At 41.8% G+C, this 17638-nt stretch overlaps 3 protein-coding genes across 3 annotated transcripts; 2 read left to right on the top strand and 1 right to left on the bottom strand.

Moving 5' to 3' along the window:
* Positions 1–107: 107 nt before the first annotated feature.
* bbs12 (Bardet-Biedl syndrome 12) lies at positions 108–2811 on the top strand. The gene is made up of 2 exons (XM_038992922.1): positions 108–196; positions 482–2811. The coding sequence occupies exon 2, from the start codon at positions 494–496 to the stop codon at positions 2393–2395; it is 1902 nt and encodes a 633-aa protein (XP_038848850.1). The 5' UTR covers positions 108–196; positions 482–493; the 3' UTR covers positions 2396–2811.
* A 1852-nt stretch (positions 2812–4663) lies between these two features.
* On the top strand, positions 4664–12513 carry LOC120048001 (fibroblast growth factor 2-like). The gene is made up of 3 exons (XM_038993658.1): positions 4664–5237; positions 7613–7716; positions 9970–12513. Exons 1-3 carry the CDS (start codon positions 5060–5062, stop codon positions 10153–10155), a joined length of 468 nt encoding a protein of 155 aa, XP_038849586.1. The 5' UTR covers positions 4664–5059; the 3' UTR covers positions 10156–12513.
* On the bottom strand, positions 10960–13707 carry LOC120046949 (nucleoside diphosphate-linked moiety X motif 6-like). Its single transcript, XM_038992500.1, has 2 exons — positions 13698–13707; positions 10960–11360 (listed from the first exon to the last, which is right to left on the bottom strand). Exons 1-2 carry the CDS (start codon positions 13705–13707, stop codon positions 10960–10962), a joined length of 411 nt encoding a protein of 136 aa, XP_038848428.1.
* Between the last annotated feature and the right edge of the window lie 3931 nt (positions 13708–17638).

Genomic DNA, 17638 nt, shown 5'->3' with positions numbered 1-17638 from the left:
TTTGACCAATAGTGAAGTAAGTGGGTGGGACATAAGCGACTGCGACTGTTTGGTTATTTTCGTGTCTCTTAGCAACAAGTGGGCGCTTGTTTGCGCATGCGCACACACGGATTACAACTGGAGCAGAGCTTGAGCCAGGCTGAAGCTCACAGAGAACCTGGAACTGTAACACGCCACACAAAGTTCTTAGGAAAAAGTAAGTTAATCGTTGTGCTATAGATTTGCTAAATTAATATTATCTTGCTAGCAAGCTAAGCCTTTCAATGTACATTATCCGATGTTTTAGGGCAGGACCAGGTTGATGTTAGCTATCACAGCTAGCTAGCATGCTAGCCAGCTACACTGCAGAACTACACCAAAGTATTTATTGCTCTATCTCTTACTGTGTATTAATGATCCTTCTGGTAAATAGTTTGGAAATGTGTTCTATTTTTACACAGAACGACCCTAATATAAAATTCCTAACATGTCTATCTTACAGGCGTCACAGAAAATGGGAAGTACAATTATTAGTCAAAGACTTCATGTTGGACTGCAGCAGCTCACAGCTTTGGCGGCTGTCACGCATTCCTTTTTGGGCCCCAATAAAAACCACAAGTTTATTCAAGACGAGTCTACCGGGGAGTCGTCCTTGGTGTGCACATGTTTCCGTGTCTTGGAGCACTTAGACCTGACCTGCTCTGTAGGTCAGCTGGCCAATGAGACAATCCAAGCTCACCAGAAGGTCTTCCACTCAGGTGCGGGGTGCCTGCTATTTATGGCTGGGGTCTGGAGCAGGGCTGCCCTCGAATGTCTCCACAGAGGCATTTCAATCCCACATATTGTGTCAGCCATGTCTGAAGGGCTGGATATATGTTGCGAAGTCTGCAGGTCAATCAGTGTGTCGATTGAAGACGTTCGACCAGTTGCTTCTGATAGTGGCACACCAGTACTCCAGGGCTCTCCACACACAGTGTTACGTAACCCTGTCACAGGGATGAACTCTAGCCATGGGGCCCTTAACAACAAGAAACAAAGCAGAATAAAACTCACTCACAGCAGACATTTTTGTGCAAATGATAAAGCTGATGAGAACACCACACCAGGGTTATTTTCCCATGCAGTGAGTTCTAAAGGAGTTGATATTCCTCACCTCGCTGAAGCTGTGAGCCATGGATGTGTGGCTGCAATGAGCTTAGTGGTTGAGGTGAGCAAGATACAGTCAAAGAACAATGGAAGTGGTGACAGCTGTAGAACATTTGATGTCAACAAGCTGGTAACGTGCACTCTGCCAGGCTTGTCAGAGGACCATTCATGTGTTTTACCAGGTTGTGTTATTCTGCTCTCTGCAGAGCAGGCTTCCCTTGTACATCACATGAAAGAACAGAAGTGGCAAGTTGTTCTCATTAATGGAGATCTCAGTGAAAAATATCGCCATCTTGGTTTCAATAACAAGAATGACATCAGCCAAGTGACCGACAAGTTGGACTTGAAAGGCCTCAGCAAAGAAGATGATTGGGAAGACAATGTTTTAACAACTCTGTTGAAAAACAATGTGAATCTAGTTTTAGTCAATGGAGAGGCGAGTGAAAGACTCACCCAGCACTGCATGAGTCACCGTATACTTGTGGTTGAGAGGGTGAAGCCTGACATTTTGAAGGACTTTGCAGAAACAACAGGAGCTGTCCCTGTCACCTATGCCACACAACTGAGTAAGCACTGTGTCGGCACCAGGGTAGAAATCTCCATATGGAGAGACTGCAGTGGCAACAGAAGGAGAGCATCAATGGCTGTGAACATTGTCGCTGATCGCACTGCGCTGGTCACAGTGGTCCTCACCACCTCTGTGCACAGCAAGCTGCAGACCTTGGAGGACTGTTTCTGGGGCTGTGCCTATCGCCTACACCACACACTGAAAGACAGGAAACTACTCCCCGGTGCTGGAAAGACTGAATTGCTTTGTGTTCAAACCCTTCAAAAGCACATTAAAGATAATGGTGAGCAAACACCACAAGCTAAACAAGGAAGAGCAGGAAACCCACACAGGGCTGATGTGTTTCAACTCATGGCAGATGGTTGGATGGACTACATTTCCACTCTGATGTTGAACAGTGGAACATGTTCAAAAGTGGACGCTTGGACTACAATCAATCAGCAGCTGAAAGATTTCAATGGGGGATTATCTCTAGATGCTAATTTCTCAAGACTGCTATTGAGAGATGACACCGAGGATGGTATGATGTCCCCAAATATGAAGCGCAGTGCAGGGAAGGTCTATGACAATATGACAGTGAAGTTTGAAGCATGGAGGAAAGCCTTGGATCTTGTTTTCCTTGTGTTACAGACAGACACTGAGATCATTACTGGCATAGATCCTAAACAAGTGGAGGGGCAATCAAATGTTATGGTGCTTTGATCGTTTTAAGTCAACACATTGCTGCTTACTATCATTTTTGTATATTATCATGAAATGCATAACATGTCTAAATGTGTTTTATTCTTTGAATCCAAATATACAGAAAAATGAATAAACTGTTGTAATTTGAGGTATAATTTAAGTTATTAGAGCTTGTCAGCCATTAGTAAATTGCACTGGCCCAGCAACATTTTACCACATGGGGGAGACAAAGGATATGAACGTTAATCCATTTCACATGGTTTCCAACTCTATGGCTATATCAATAAACATGTCAAAATCCAGTCACAGAGGTGCTTGTGTGTTCAGATCTCAGTAAATGTTTTCGTGCTTATCCCCATCCTAGAATTACATGTAAATCATCTTACATCCCACCTCGTGCACAAGTTATATTATACGTTCCACCCAGAGCCAAAGTTACAGAACAAGCATTTGATTAAATTTTTTTTTTGAACCTTTATTTAACTAGGCAAGCCAGTTTAGAACAAATTCTTATTTACAATGACGGCCTACCCCGGACGATGCTGGGCCAATTGTGTGCTGTCCTATGGGACTTCTAATCACGTCCGGTTGTGATACAGCCTGGAATTGAACCAGGGTCTGTAGTGACACCTCTAGCACTGAGATGCAGTGCCTTAAACCGCTGCGCCACTCGGGAGCCCAGAAGCATAGCATGTGACATGTCATATTTTATTAACCTCTTATCACTGACTACAAAGTGAGCATTATAGGCTATTGAGGTGATGTTCACAGTATTGCATTCAAAAATGGAAGATCATAGCTCATCTTCTAAAACCCAATGAACAATAAATGCACGGTTCAAGTGTCACTGATATGGCTGAGGGAAATCATTTTTTTCTTCCAGTGTTTGCATGAGTCTCTATTTGCTTCCTTTGTGTTATTGGCCTATGTGTCTGCACTTCGAACACTGCATAGGTCTAAGTCCCAGCCAACAGGACATGGTTTCATGACTTGCTTGGTCCTGTTTGTCATAACATAGAATAGTTTTCAGAAAAATAAACATTTCTAGACAAAGTAAATGTGTCTGTCAGATCTGTATAATCCACAACCCTGGAAATGTGAAAAGGACAACAATGTCAACATTTCTTATTAGGTCCCAGGAGCTGCCTTGTTTTTATGTAACGGTAAACTTTAATTATGAGCTTGTCACCTTGTTTTGACTGACCATATTTCCATTGGCCATAGTCTAACAAAGGTGCTCCATAGGGATCGTAACAGAGACGGTGAGGGCTTTACTTTGGAATCAAGAGGAATTTTAACTCGAGCATCACTCAATGGTTGTGTTGCTGTGAATGGGTGGGGGTGTGATGACCAATGAAAACATGACATCTGAGAAGGAAATGGGTCGGACCAAACTAGTGGCAAATTTGGAAGTTCAAACTAGGGCCATTTTTTTAAATGTCTGCTCACAACCCAACCTACATTGGAGGAGTGTCTGAAGCAAACCAAGGCCTGATGCTTCATCATGGCAAACACAGAGTGAGACAGTGTACCTGGAGATGAATGCGTTTGTATGTGAAGTAGTGTCTGAAAATGATTCCCTTGGCACACAATGCCCACACAAAGACCTACAGTTTCAACACGGAATGATTCTGAAACGATTATCAGTCCATCTGAGGATAGCCAAGTGAATAGAAAGTATTATTTTGTGCTGAGCCATTGTGGTCGGCCTGTGGTTTAATGTTTCATTGATATGCATGCATCTAATCAAAATACAGTAATCTGTGTTCTGGTATGTGTCTAGTGCACACTTTGAAAACAGACATTCATAGTTTTGACTCTGGTTAAAGTTGATTAAAAGTAAAACATATTGAAATGGTATAATTGAAATGAGCTGCTTCATACTGTTCACAACTCAAAATAGAGTTTCTATGTGAAGGGTCCTTTCAAATCTTCAATATTTACATATTTCCTTCAATTCAATTAGACAAGCTATTGTAATTTACTCTATTGTACTTTCTGCTGCATATTTCATTTGATCTTCAATAATGTGGCACAGAATCACTGATTCTACCCAGAAGTTCTAAGAAGCTAAGCTGAAGCCACCACTCAGGTTGCACAAGCCAAGGGTCTCTTATGACGCAGTTCAATCAGTAAGCCCCAGTCTTACCCTCCTTTCTCTGCTTGTGCTGTGTAGGGTTGGCTGGTTCAGTTAGAACGTCAAAGTGGGCTTGTGCAAATGTGTGTGTGTGTGTGCTTGCCTCGGAGGGCGCATGCGAACTGAGGCCCATAGGGAAAGTTTCCCCATATTTCAGCCAGCTGCCCTGCTGTAAACATTGCAGCGCTTAAGAGTGGAGGAAGAAGACGATGGAAGGTGGAACACACAAATCCCCATCCAAACTACTCGAATATCAACTCTTAGCACTTTCTTAAAGGAACGAGAAGAGGCCAGAGAGGGGTGGACCTTGCTGTCGCAGCTAACAAGCTCCTTTCCAAGTGCTGCTAGCGCTTAGATTCCTCTCGGTTTGGGAGTAGAGGGCATGCTGCACCAGAGGGGTGTTCTCAAACAAACTATCTGACCCTGGGGGTTAACTAAAATCAGGCTCTGTGAGGCTCGCTGGGGGAGGGAGGGGACAGCAGTTAGCATAAGGCTACTGTGGGGCTGCTGCACTGCTAGCACACAGCAGCAGCAGGGAAGAGGAGATGGCCACAGGAGAAATCACCACTCTACCCGCCACACCTGAAGATGGAGGCAGTGGCGGCTTCCTTCCAGGAAACTTTAAGGAGCCCAAGAGGTTGTACTGTAAAAACGGAGGCTACTTCTTGAGGATAAACTCTAACGGAAGCGTAGACGGGATCAGAGATAAGAACGACCCCCACAGTAAGTAGTTCCAGTCCCTTGCATGGAAGACTAAGCTTCTTTATACGTTTAAAGGGTAACAGGGACGTAACCGTGAGGGAAATCATGGAGGACTGAATGGAATTTTACAAATGAGTGTGTTTATTTATGGCTTCTACAGCATTCAAATGACAGTCGTTCGTGTAGTTCTTTTACATTCGCCTTTGCAAGTGCTTTCGTGAATGTGGTGGGTTTTGATCTCATTCAAGTCATCTTGATGTGTGTAACATGGCCATTCTTTAAATGTCACTGCTATTACGTCACATGTAATTCAAATGTCCAGAATTAAAATATGTTTCGTGTTTCGTGTGAAATGTGCATTAACACAGATAGACCAACTCGAGTCCACATAAAGGCCATTGATAGAAATTGAAACACTAGGTTTGTGTTCTTATCAATTCAGTATAATATTAAAGTATCATTGATTAGCTTTAAATTTAACATGCAACAACACATTGAAACCACCTCACACATTGAAACCACCTCATAACTCACTATCTAGTTGTGTTTTCTTCAGTGTATGTCTCTCAGATTACATCAGTAATTGGGAGGAGGAGAAGGGGCCCATGTAGAAGAGGGGGTTTTCGTCACAGGAAGCACTGCTCAGTAGATCCTTGAGTGACAGATAGGGGATGGGACTTAGAACAGGTGCTATCAAACAGCTGTCCAAAAATCATCACAAGCAATGAACTACTATAGTAAGAATGGAGACAAGAGACTGACTAGTTTGAATGAAAAGGCCATTGGCCATTTCGATTATTGAAAAACAATTAGCATCTCATTTACTTTACAGCAACATTTATCTTCAATCAACAAGGCATATACAATATTCTATAAGCGTAGTAGTAACCCATACACTAAACTGGATACACCACACTAAACCCATACACTAAACTACACTTTCTGTCATGACCGTTCATTCAAATAGAACCATTGAAAAGGACTTTGCTTCCTCAATATGATTAAAGCAAGCGATGATGAAATAAACCATTGCCGAAAGTTTCACTTAGGGCTGTGATCACTAGACCTGCTGTACAGATGTTCAGTAAACACTAGATGCTCCCTTGCATGCAACAACTACTAATTATGTATTCCTTCAGAGAGGAATGGATCTTCATGACATTAGTCATTAAACAAACCCTAAGTGCACACAGATGCCTCTTATATAGAAGTTTACAATGTATCATCATTTACTATCTTGCCTTATGAGGTCTGTTTGATAAGAACTTCGTTTTTTTTAAACTATGCTATAAATATGCTATTCAAATATGCTCCGTTGGCGCAGCACACGTAGGCTTATCTGACTCCACAAAACGTTTGGAGTATTTACAAGATGATCGCTTCAACCAAATACAAGCTTTCAATAACTAATACGGCATTATTAATATTGTTTCTCAAAATGTGAAAACTGTGAAGAACGATGGTGAACCACAACTTCGAATGGTTATCTTGCTTATCTGAAGTTTTACAAAAAAATATTGTATCAACTTGTTTGCCACTGTTATATACTGAACAAAAATATAAACGCAACATGCAACAATTTCAACGATTTTACTGAGTTACAGTTCATATAAGGAAATCAGTCAATTAAAATAAATAAATTAGGCCCTAATCTATGGATTTCACATGACTAGGCAGGGGCACAGCTATGGGTGGGCCTGGGATGACTTAGGCCCACCCACTGGGAAGGGTTTTAGGGTTTTATTAGAGTTTCATCAGCTGCCCGGGTGGCTGGTCTCAGACAATCCCGCAGGTGAAGAAGCCAGATCTGGAGGTCATGGGCTGGCGTGGTTACACACGGTCTGCAGTTGTGACGTATTGCCAAATACTGTAAAACAACATTGGAGGCAAATTATGGTAGAGAAATGAACATTCAATGCTCTGGCAACAGCTCTGGTGGACATTCCTGCAGTCAGCATGCAAATTGCACTTTTCCTCAACTTGAGACATCTGTGGTATTGCGTTGTGTGAAAACTGCACATTTTAGAGAGGCCTTTTATTGTTCCCAGCACAAGGTGCACCTTTGTAATAATCATGCTGTTTAATTAGCTTCTAGGTATGCCACACCTGTCTGGTGGATGGATTATCTTGACAAAGGAGAAATGCTCACTAACAGGGATGTAAACAAACTTGTACACAACATTTGAGGGAAATAAGGTTTTTGTGCATATGGGACCTTTTCTGGGATCTTTTATTTTAGCTCATGAAACATGGTACCAACACTTTACATGTTGCGTTTATATTTTTGTTCAGTATAATAGTCCGCTCTATCCGTCCTTGTTCAACACCACTAACAACTAGAATCAATGGAGTTGCTATCAATTCACTCTGAGACTAAAGTAATTTTTCCTCTTCAGATAAGCTTCAACTCCAGGCGACCTCAGTGGGGGAAGTAGTAATCAAAGGGGTCTCAGCCAACCGCTATCTGGCCATGAATGCAGATGGAAGACTGTTTGGAGCGGTGAGTAAGCATTACCTTCCTTACAGCTACCAAAGCAACTCCATTCCATCTGTTTTGGTATTGTCATGGTCTACAACTCATGCTTTACTCTAACAGGGACAGTCCCATGCCTAAGATGAAGGGTTTTCATTAAGTTCATGCTGAAAGCAAATATTATCTTGTCATACACACTGACAACAGATTTTGCTTTCGTATTACACTTGTTAGTGTGGTAGCAGTGAACAGAGGTACTTCTGGGATACTGCAGAAGTCAGAGCAGATAACTGACTGGTGTGTTTCCTGTCCTGTTTCCTGAGTAAACAGACTAGGCAATGGACACACACTGGCAGACACATTACAGACATGGCACCTTCACTGATGTGGTCAATCATCCAGGATCTGTTCTCACACGTTCTCTCAGGGTGGGGGAAAGCTATAGTTTGGTGTTAGCATTTTGTAAATAGACTGTTGTGTTCAGGTTTAAATTGGAAGCTGGAGGTACTGTATGTTGTTCTGTACCTGTCCTTATTCAGCCCCACTCACAAGCTTTATGCACATGATCATCTGTATAGATCGAGCTTACTTTCTAATACACTCTAGTCATTTAACAATTACTTCTCACTTTGTCTTTTCACTTTACGTTTCCATTTTAGCACTGCCTTCCATGTCGGCATGGATAGTCTATATATATTCAGATATTAGGTCGTAGGGATTGAACTTTGTAGTCGATGTAAATTAATACACTTTTATTTTTCCCAGTGTTGCTACCCTCTGAATTTATCTTCCAACTGTTTTTATTCTGTGTGCCTGTTATAAGTGCCAGGGATTGCTTCCATGTAGGGTTAGGTAGGGCCATACAAGTTATCCTCTATACTAGGTAGCCATGGTTGACTGGACAACAGGCCCCCTGTTGTTGGATAGGGCAGGGAATTCTGTTGGCACTGCTATCAAGAGATATTTGAGCCAGATGTGATTGATGTCATCAGATCTTCCACATGAACACAAAATCAGCGTGGACAGGAATAATCATTTATATTTTCCATTATTTCATGTAATAACAAAAATGTAATAACAAAAACCTGTCAGAGGGTAGAAAACTGGGAGTTACTTCATTTCTATTGGACATGAGCAAATCTATTTCTTGCACATGGCCACTAGAACTGACAATTTGTTTTACTAATTTAAGAATGTATGATTATTCACACATCTTTGACTTGGCAAAACATCTAGTAAAACTATTGAAAAATATCTTCATTAGTGTGTGACATTAAACAGGATGTAACGCTCGTCGTTAGGTGGAAGAGAGGAGGACCAAATCGCAGCGTGGTACGTTTCCATATTTATTGGAACACTTCATAAACACGAACAAAACAATAAACAGAATGAAACCAACAACGCTACAGACCTGAACATGTGAACCTAGTGAAAACAAAGAACGCAATGAACAGGAACAATCACCCACAAACAAACAGTGAACACAGCCTACCTAAATATGGTTCCCAATCAGAGACAACGTAAAACACCTGCCTCTGATTGAGAACCATATCAGGCCAATAATACACACCTAAACCAATGAAACACAAAACATAGAATATACCCACCCAGCTCACGTCCTGACCAACTAAACAAAGACTAAACAAAGGAAATAAGGTCAGGAACGTGACACAGGAGCTCAGACTGTTCTGGAATCTCCACTGAAACAATGGAGGTATTGAGGTCTGATGTGTTTTACTGGATTAATCAAATTATTCTAATTTTTTTGTCAGCTTTGCAAGCTTTTCCCTTTTCTACACAGAGCATGTAAAAATCAACTATATTTAATTATGTCTAAATGAAATGGCTTATTTAGAGGATATCACAATGACTAAACATTTGTGTTGACATTTCAACTACATTTATTTCAACTTTTCCCCTGGCCGCTAAGACCGAGGCTAAACTCCAGTTATGTACATGAAATGTGGATCTTTTTTTAATAATATAAACAACCATCATTTCCCAAAGCTTGTCACTGGTGGACATTCCCCATTGAACATGGCTTTTAGTTCAAGAGTAGGTTTATTCATCTGGGTTTGAGAATCCTGCCCATTACGTTTTATTTCATAAGACAAAGACAAGTTTTCAAAAGAGTTTCATTGACATTTATCATTGGTTCAGTTAACAATATGAAAGTGGATCAAGTATATCAAAGAATAATAGAACTGGATGAACAAATGTATTGTAAATTGATCTCTGATTTGCTATCTCATATCTTTCGAACATTCTCTCTCTCTTCAGAGACGGACAACAGATGAATGCTACTTTGTGGAGAGGCTGGAGAGTAACAACTACAACACCTACCGCTCTCGAAAGTACCCTGAAATGTATGTGGCACTGAAAAGGACTGGCCAGTACAAGTCAGGATCCAAAACTGGACCCGGCCAAAAAGCCATTCTCTTTCTCCCCATGTCGGCCAGACGCTGAGCTCACCTTGTCGTACCAATCTTAAAGTCAGCCTGGCTGCACACAAACAAACAGGACATGAAGAAATACAATGGAGCCTATTAAATGACTGTGACGACATAATCATCCTGTAGTTAGGTACTTTAACGGCAATTCAATTCAACTATATAATGTGAGTTTGACTAGAGCTGCTTCAAATATTCTAGTTTACTTTGATACTCTGCTTATTTGTCTTGGTTTAACAATTTTGAAGGTACATTATTTAAGATGAAAAAGAAAGTGATAACACACAAGATGCCACTTAGTAGCTCTGGGCTTTAAACATGTACTTTTTACTGCACTGCAGTACAGGTTAGCTTGGTCATGCCCACAACTTTACTTGATACAGCTTTTAAATAGAACATTGGGTTGGCAAAGATAAATCGAGCACACCATTACTCTAAAGTCATTGCAACACAAACAGTAGACCTCGTACAATACTACAGTATATGATATTGCACCTCTCAATCTTAACATATGAATGATTAATTTTATTTTAGAGCTTAGTGGCCCTGAGGTTCTTCCCAAACAGAGTAGCCTATTTCTTCAAATTGTGTATATTTTTTATCTTTACAGACAAGAGGTACGTACGTCTTGTGATTTGTGAAAAATGTCCTTTACAGTGGTCATCATCGGTACCATTGGCTACACCCTCGTTCCCGTGTAACAGTTCAGAAAAACCTATTCCAGTCTGTCAAAAATATACACTTCAAGTAGTATGGTGAAAGGCCATCCACACGCTCATATGAATAGCACTGACGTGTTCGTGCCATTAGCATCGATGCACTAGGCTAGGCAGGTCCTATCCTCAGGTCTAGTGTTTAAGTGCTGAGGCAGCACCCTGTGGTGCAGCTGGTAGAACCTCCCTGAGTAGACAGCTGGCAGCTCCTCCATAGCCAGGTCAATCTTGTCGAAGCCCTGGTTCAGGCCGTGAAATAGAAGCCTGGCTAGGCGGCTAGTGATAGGAGTAGTGGAGCTAGTCTTGGTTAGCTCCAGCCACTCACAGCGCAGGCACTCCTGGGTGCAGAAGTTGATGTCGTATGTGAGGGGGCTGAGGCGGCAGATGATGTACATGTCGGACATACCAAAAGCACCTGGGAGGTTGTGCTGCTGCCGGATGCTCAGGAGGGACTTGAACTCTGAGCGGACTACCGTCTCCTCAAAGACCTCACGGACCGCAGTGAAGGCTTGGAAAATAAACAAACAGAACAAAAGGAGATTTTATATGTTTGTACTGTTCTTTAAACATCTTTGTTTTGAAAACCCCATTACTGTACATCTTATCTGACTGCATGATAATGCTCACTGGACACAAATAAAAATTGTGTGATACAATGTGAGCGCCCTTAACAACATTTTTACATTGTAATTCATGAAAATGAAATTTGGTTCTAAAAAGGGAATTCGATTTAATCACATACAACGCTGCTTCAGTAGGTGGGGCTTTGTATCAAAAGCTGCTTAAAAAAAACAAGTTGAACTTGTAACTAGTAAAACGTTTATTTGAAGTCTGTTTTAAGTCTTAAAATTGTTTAGATATATGCTTGAGTGTAGTTCATATGAATGTCTGAGGAGGCAGTTTCAAAAAGTAAACATTCCTATGAATATGTATGTGTGTATGCATTTAGATATTGTCTATGTATGGTATACGTTATGTGGTTGCATCACTGACCAATGTTTTCTCCTGGATCAGAGAGCCCTCCAGGGAACTTCCATGCATTTACTGTCTGAAGTTAAGTCACAATAATATACTTTGAATTAGGATGCAAATTGAATGGGCTGCATCCAAGTCTTTTATTTGTGAAGGTGTACTCCAGTGTCCTTCAGCATTGATAAGTATGTTACAATTGTATGTGCATAGGCACAAATCCTAACTTACATCCACCTAATTCACACTTGTCAAATGTATGCTTTAATGTTAAAAGTTATGCTTTGTACTCAGATCTAAAGATAGGATTCTGCCCGATGCGCTAAATATTAATTTTGATGTGATTGTATGTTGTTATTCTTGAGAAAATCTAAGCAATTAAGTTTGGTGTTTAGTTTCACCACTCTTAAACTATATTTTAAGACAGATCGCTGCTGTTTAAATGGTGAAGTAGTTGTATACATTTATTGTAGCTCTTGATTAATTCAAATTCTACTTTTTGTTTGCAATTATAAAACAATATTTTTCTGTATTTGATTTGCTTGATCTTGTTCAAAGTTTTGATGAACTGTAAAGCTTTCATAATTTGATTTATTTTTGTAAACATACATACCTACAGTGCTATATTTGTTGAAGCTACTTATATCTGCAACAAGGTAGGAAAATTCAAGAATAAACGTTTCTTAACAATATACATAAAGTTTTGTGTGGTTTACCAAATTGTGCTCTGGTAAAGTGGCTGTGGTTCTAGATACAGGTTGGCCTACTGGTTATAAGCACATCACACGTCAGAAAAGTACAAACGGACCAAATAGCAATTAAGAATCATGATCGTAATTCTTATCCCAAATCAACAGCCAATGACTCATATTGTTCTAAAACCTACGTCAACCCATTGCACATTATTTCATCAGATTTCAATACAGCAAATGACAAATCCTTTGTCTCTGCCACAAATCACCTAGCTACAACGCAATTACCAGGCATTCTTTTCTGTCTGCTATGTTTGCCGTCTTGGTGCAGATGTCAGTGATAATGGCCCAGAGAGGTTCACTTTCAGGAAACACAACCCTAGAGAAGCTCTGGATGGCCTTAGCCTGCCAAACTCTGCCAATGGCCAAGGGCCAGACTGAGTGTATGAGGCCCTCTTCCAGTAAATGATGACACTCCTCTTACTTCCCAAACACTGACCGCTCACCTCTGTTTCCTACAATAACTAGAATTGCAGAAATAATGTATCCCTGAAACGTATTCTTCTGTAAGCGTTCCTACAAGTGATGTTTAGTAACTCGGGACAGACTTGCTGACGTGATGTCATGAGGCAAAAGTGGAAATATTACTGTCGTATCATAAATGGCACGCCACGATGCTGTAATTGTCTGAATAAATTGACTGATGGTCATATTAAACCACTCAATTCCTGGGCTTCAATACCTCTTTTTCCAATTGGCCTGGACCCTTTGGTGCCGACACGGAGCCCCGCCGATCCATCACGACTGGTCTGCCGACGTAACCGTCCGAGGGGGTTTCAACAGGCCCTTCCATGCGACGTCCCCCTGAGGCCCATCTGCTAGCCCCGGCCTGCTAGCTGTCTGAATCGCCGTGTCTCCTGCTCGCCTAGCTACTCACTGGAGCCTATGATCACTCGGCTACACATGCCTCTCCCTAATGTCAATATGACTTGTCTATTTCTGTTCTGGTTAGTGATTTTTGTCTTATTTCACTGTAGAGCTTTCAGCCCTGCTCAATATGCCTTAGCTAGCTCATTTGTTCCACCCTCCACACATGCGGACCGCACCTGGCTTAAATGGTGCCTCTAGAGACAAAACCTCTCTCATCGTCACTCAATGCGTACGTTTACCGCCACTGTACTCACATCCTGCCATACCCTTGTCTGTACATTATGCCTTGAATCTATTCTTCCGCGCCCAGAAATCTGGTCATTTTACTCTCTCTTCCGAACGCACTAGACGACCAGTTCTTATAGCCTTTATCCGTACCCTTATCCTACTCCTCTTCTGTTCCTCTGGTAATGTAGAGGTTAACCCAGGCCCTGCAGCCCCCAGTATCACTCCCATTCCCCAGGCACTCTCATTTGTTGACTTCTGTAACCGTAAAAGTCTTGGTTTCAAGCATGTTAACATTAGAAGCCTCCTCCCTAAGTTTGTTTTATTCACTGCTTTAGCACACTCTGCCAACCCAGATGTCCTAGCAGTGTCTGAATCCTGGCTTAGGAAGGCCACCAAAAATCCTGAAATTTCCATCCCTAACTATAACATTTTCCGACAAGATAGAACTGCCAAAGGGGGCGGAGTTGCAATCTACTGCAGAGTTCTGTCATACTATCCAGGTCTGTGCCCAAACAATTCGAGGTTCTACTTTTAAAAATCCACCTGTCACGCCCTGACCATAGATTGCTTGGTATGTTTCTATTTTTTGTTTGGTCAGGGTGTGATGTGGGTGGGCATTCTATGTTTGTATGTCTATGTTGTCTATTTCTTTGTGTTTGGCCGTGTGTGGTTCTCAATCAGAGGCAGCTGTCTATTGTTGTCTCTGATTGAGAACCATATTTAGGTAGCCTGTTTTCCCACTTTGAGTTGTGGGTGATTATTTTCTGTTTAGTGTTTTTCGTCACCTTACAGGACTGTTCGTTTGTCGTTTTTTGTTGTTTTGTTCAGTGTTCAGTTGTTTTATTAAAATAATGAACACTTACCACGCTGCACCTTGGTCCTCCTCTCCTTCTCCCGACGACGAACGTTACACCACCACTCCAGAAAGAAGTCTCTCACCGTTGCCGCTTGTTATAGACCCCCTTCAGTCCCCAGCTGTGCCCTGGACACCATATGTGAATTGATCGCCCCCCCCATCTATCTTCAGAGTTCGTACTGTTAGATTACCTAAACTGGGACATGCTTAACACCCAGCCGTCCTTCAAGCTTTTTCAAATTTAAATTTGCTTCCTGTAGCACTAATTCCAAAAAGTTTTGGACACTGTAAAGTCCATGGAGAATAAGAGCACCTCCTCCCAGCTGCCTACTGCACTGAGGATAGGAAACACTGTCACCACCGATAAATCTACGATAATCGCTAATTTCAATAAGCATTTTTTTCCCCAAGCCCCCCCCCCCGCTTTTCCTTCACCCAAATCCAGACAGCTGATGTTCTGAAAGAGCTGCAAAATCTGGATCCCGACAAATCAGTTGGGCTAGACAATCTGGACCCTCTCTTTCTAAAATTATCCGCCGAAATTGTTGCAACCCCTATTACTAGCCTGTTCAACCTCTCTTTCGTATCGTCTGAGATCCCCAAAGATTGGAAAGCTGCCGCGGTCATTCCCCTCTTCAAAGGGGGAGACACTCTAGACCCACACTGTTATAAAACTACAGTATATCCATCCTGCCCTGCCTTCCTAAAAACTTTGAAAGCTAAGTTAACAAACAGATCACCGGACCATTTTGAATCCCACAGTACCTTCTCCACTATGCAATCTGGTTTCCGAGCTGGTCATGGGTGCACCTCAGCCACGCTCAAGGTCCTAAACGATATCATAACCGCCATCGATAAAAAACAGTACTGTGCAGCCGTCTTCATCAACCTGGCCAAGGCTTTCGACTCTGTCAATCACCGCATTCTTATCGGCAGACTCAATAGCCTTGGCTTCTCAAATGACTGCCTCACCTGGTTCACCAACTACTTCTCAGATAGAGTTCAGTGTGTCAAATCGGAGGGCCTGTTGTCCGGACCTCTGGCAGTCTCTATGGGGGTGCCACAGGGTTCAATTCTCGGGCCGACTCTTTTCTCTGTATATATCAATGATGTCGCTCTTGATGCTGGTGATTCTCTGATCCACCTCTACACACACGACGCCCTTCTGTATACATCTGGCCCTTCTTTGGACACTGTGCTAACAAACCTCCAAACGAGCTTCAACGCTTCAACTGGTTAGACTGTAAACTCTCCTTCCAGACTCACATTAAGCATCTCCAACCCAAAATTAAATTTAGAATCGGCGTTCTATTTCGCAACAAAGCCTCCTTCACTCATGCTGCCAAACACACCCCCGGTCAAAACTGACTATCCTACTAATCCTCTACTTCGGCGATGTAATTTACAAAATAGCCTCCAACACTCTACTCAGCAAACTGGATGTAGTCTATCACAGTGCCATCTGTTTTGTCACCAAAGCACCATATACTACCCCCCACTGCGACCTGTATGCTCTCGTTGGCTGGCCCTCACTACATATTCGTCGCCAAACCCACTGGCTCCAGGTCATCTATAAGTCTTTTCTAGATAAAGCCCCGCCTTATCTCAGCTCACTGGTCACCATAGCAACACTCACCCGTAGCACGCGCTCCAACAGGTATATTTCACTGGTCAGCCCCAAAGCCAACACTTCCTTTGGCTGCCTTTCCTTCCAGTTATCTGCTGCCAATGACTGGAATGAATTGTTAAAAATCACTGAAGCTGGAGTCTTATATCTCCCTCTCTAACTTTAAGCATCAGCTGTCAGAGCAACTTACCTATCACTGTACCTGTACACAGCCAGTCTGTAAATAGCACACCCAACTACCTCATCCCCATATTATTACTCTTACCCTCTTGCACCCCAGTATCTCTACTTGCACATCATCTGCCCATCTATCACTTCAGCGTTAATGCTAAATTGTAATTATTTTGCCTCTATGGCCTATTTATTGCCTACCTCCATACTCTTCTACATTTGCACACACTGTACATAGATTTTTCAGTTTTTTTTTCTATTGTGTTATTGACTGTACGTTTGTTTATGTGTAACTCTGTGTTATTGTTTTTGTCGCACTGCTTTGCTTTATCTTGGCCAGGTCGCAGTTGTAAATGAAAAATTGTTCTCAACTGGCCTACCTGGTTAAATAAAGGTGAAATAAATAAAATATTACAGTGAATGTAAGCACTGCGCCTGACATTTATTGCAGTGATTGGGTACACTGAGAAATATTCAACCAAAGATTTGCCATTGAGTCCTGTTTTGATACCTCCACACTGCAAATTGCTTCAGAAATACCGGTGAAGTCTTTAAGAGAACAGATGATGGCAATGTATGAAATGTTTGGTGTACTCAGCATACACAAGCAGGAGTTAAAGATGTTTGCTTGAGGTTGCGTAATGCTGTGGGGAGCTATGCTAAGTGAGACGGTGCTGCAGCAGAAGTCAAGGTAAAGTCTGTGAGAGGAGATGAATTCTCCCCATGGAGAGAGACAGGCTGAGGGCCAGAAGATGCCAGGAAACCTGCCTAAATAAACACAGATAATGATAGCCATTTATAACAGTGGAAAGGAAGGAAAACAACTACAGCCATTTACCGCTCAGTGTCGATTGAAGAGGCACATTGAGTTCCAGAGTTCAGACAGTATCACTGTGGCTGAAAAGCTTAAGTTTCAGTAACAAATCTCACAATGGTTTAGTTGTACTTCCCTAGGGGAGGGGGGGGGGGGGGGGGGGGGGGGGGGGGGGTAAGCTTCTACTAAGCTAACATATGGAATTGTTTAAAGATGGCTACATGGATCATACAAAATAATTTGATAAAATATAGAATTTGTCCTTTACTACTATAACCAATAGAAACACTTTGAATAACACATTCATTAATGGCAAAAAAAGACAGTCAACAAATATATCATAAGGAATAAGGTTTTGAAGTGTCTGTCCTATATCTAGGAGATATAAGAAAGCTTGGGAAATATTTTTGTTTTTTTGGACACATATTTAACCCCTTATTTTTGTTGCCAGAAAAACGACCTCCATACTTCCATTCATTTGTATGGGTACCGTCTGAAG

The sequence above is a fragment of the Salvelinus namaycush genome, chromosome 5 (assembly GCF_016432855.1).
Source record: "Salvelinus namaycush isolate Seneca chromosome 5, SaNama_1.0, whole genome shotgun sequence".
Lineage (NCBI taxonomy): Eukaryota > Metazoa > Chordata > Actinopteri > Salmoniformes > Salmonidae > Salvelinus > Salvelinus namaycush.
The sequence above is the reverse complement of the archived record's forward strand: the minus strand, read 5'-3'. Positions and strand labels throughout refer to the sequence as shown.

Coding starts and splice junctions, on each gene's coding strand:
- LOC120048001 (XM_038993658.1), top strand. CDS start 5,060: ATGGCCACAGGAGAAATCACCACTCTACCCGCCACACCTGAAGATGGA. Junction 5,238..7,612: donor AGATAAGAACGACCCCCACA/GTAAGTAGTTCC, acceptor TTTCCTCTTCAG/ATAAGCTTCAACTCCAGGCG. Junction 7,717..9,969: donor ATGGAAGACTGTTTGGAGCG/GTGAGTAAGCAT, acceptor CTCTCTCTTCAG/AGACGGACAACAGATGAATG.
- bbs12 (XM_038992922.1), top strand. CDS start 494: ATGGGAAGTACAATTATTAGTCAAAGACTTCATGTTGGACTGCAGCAG.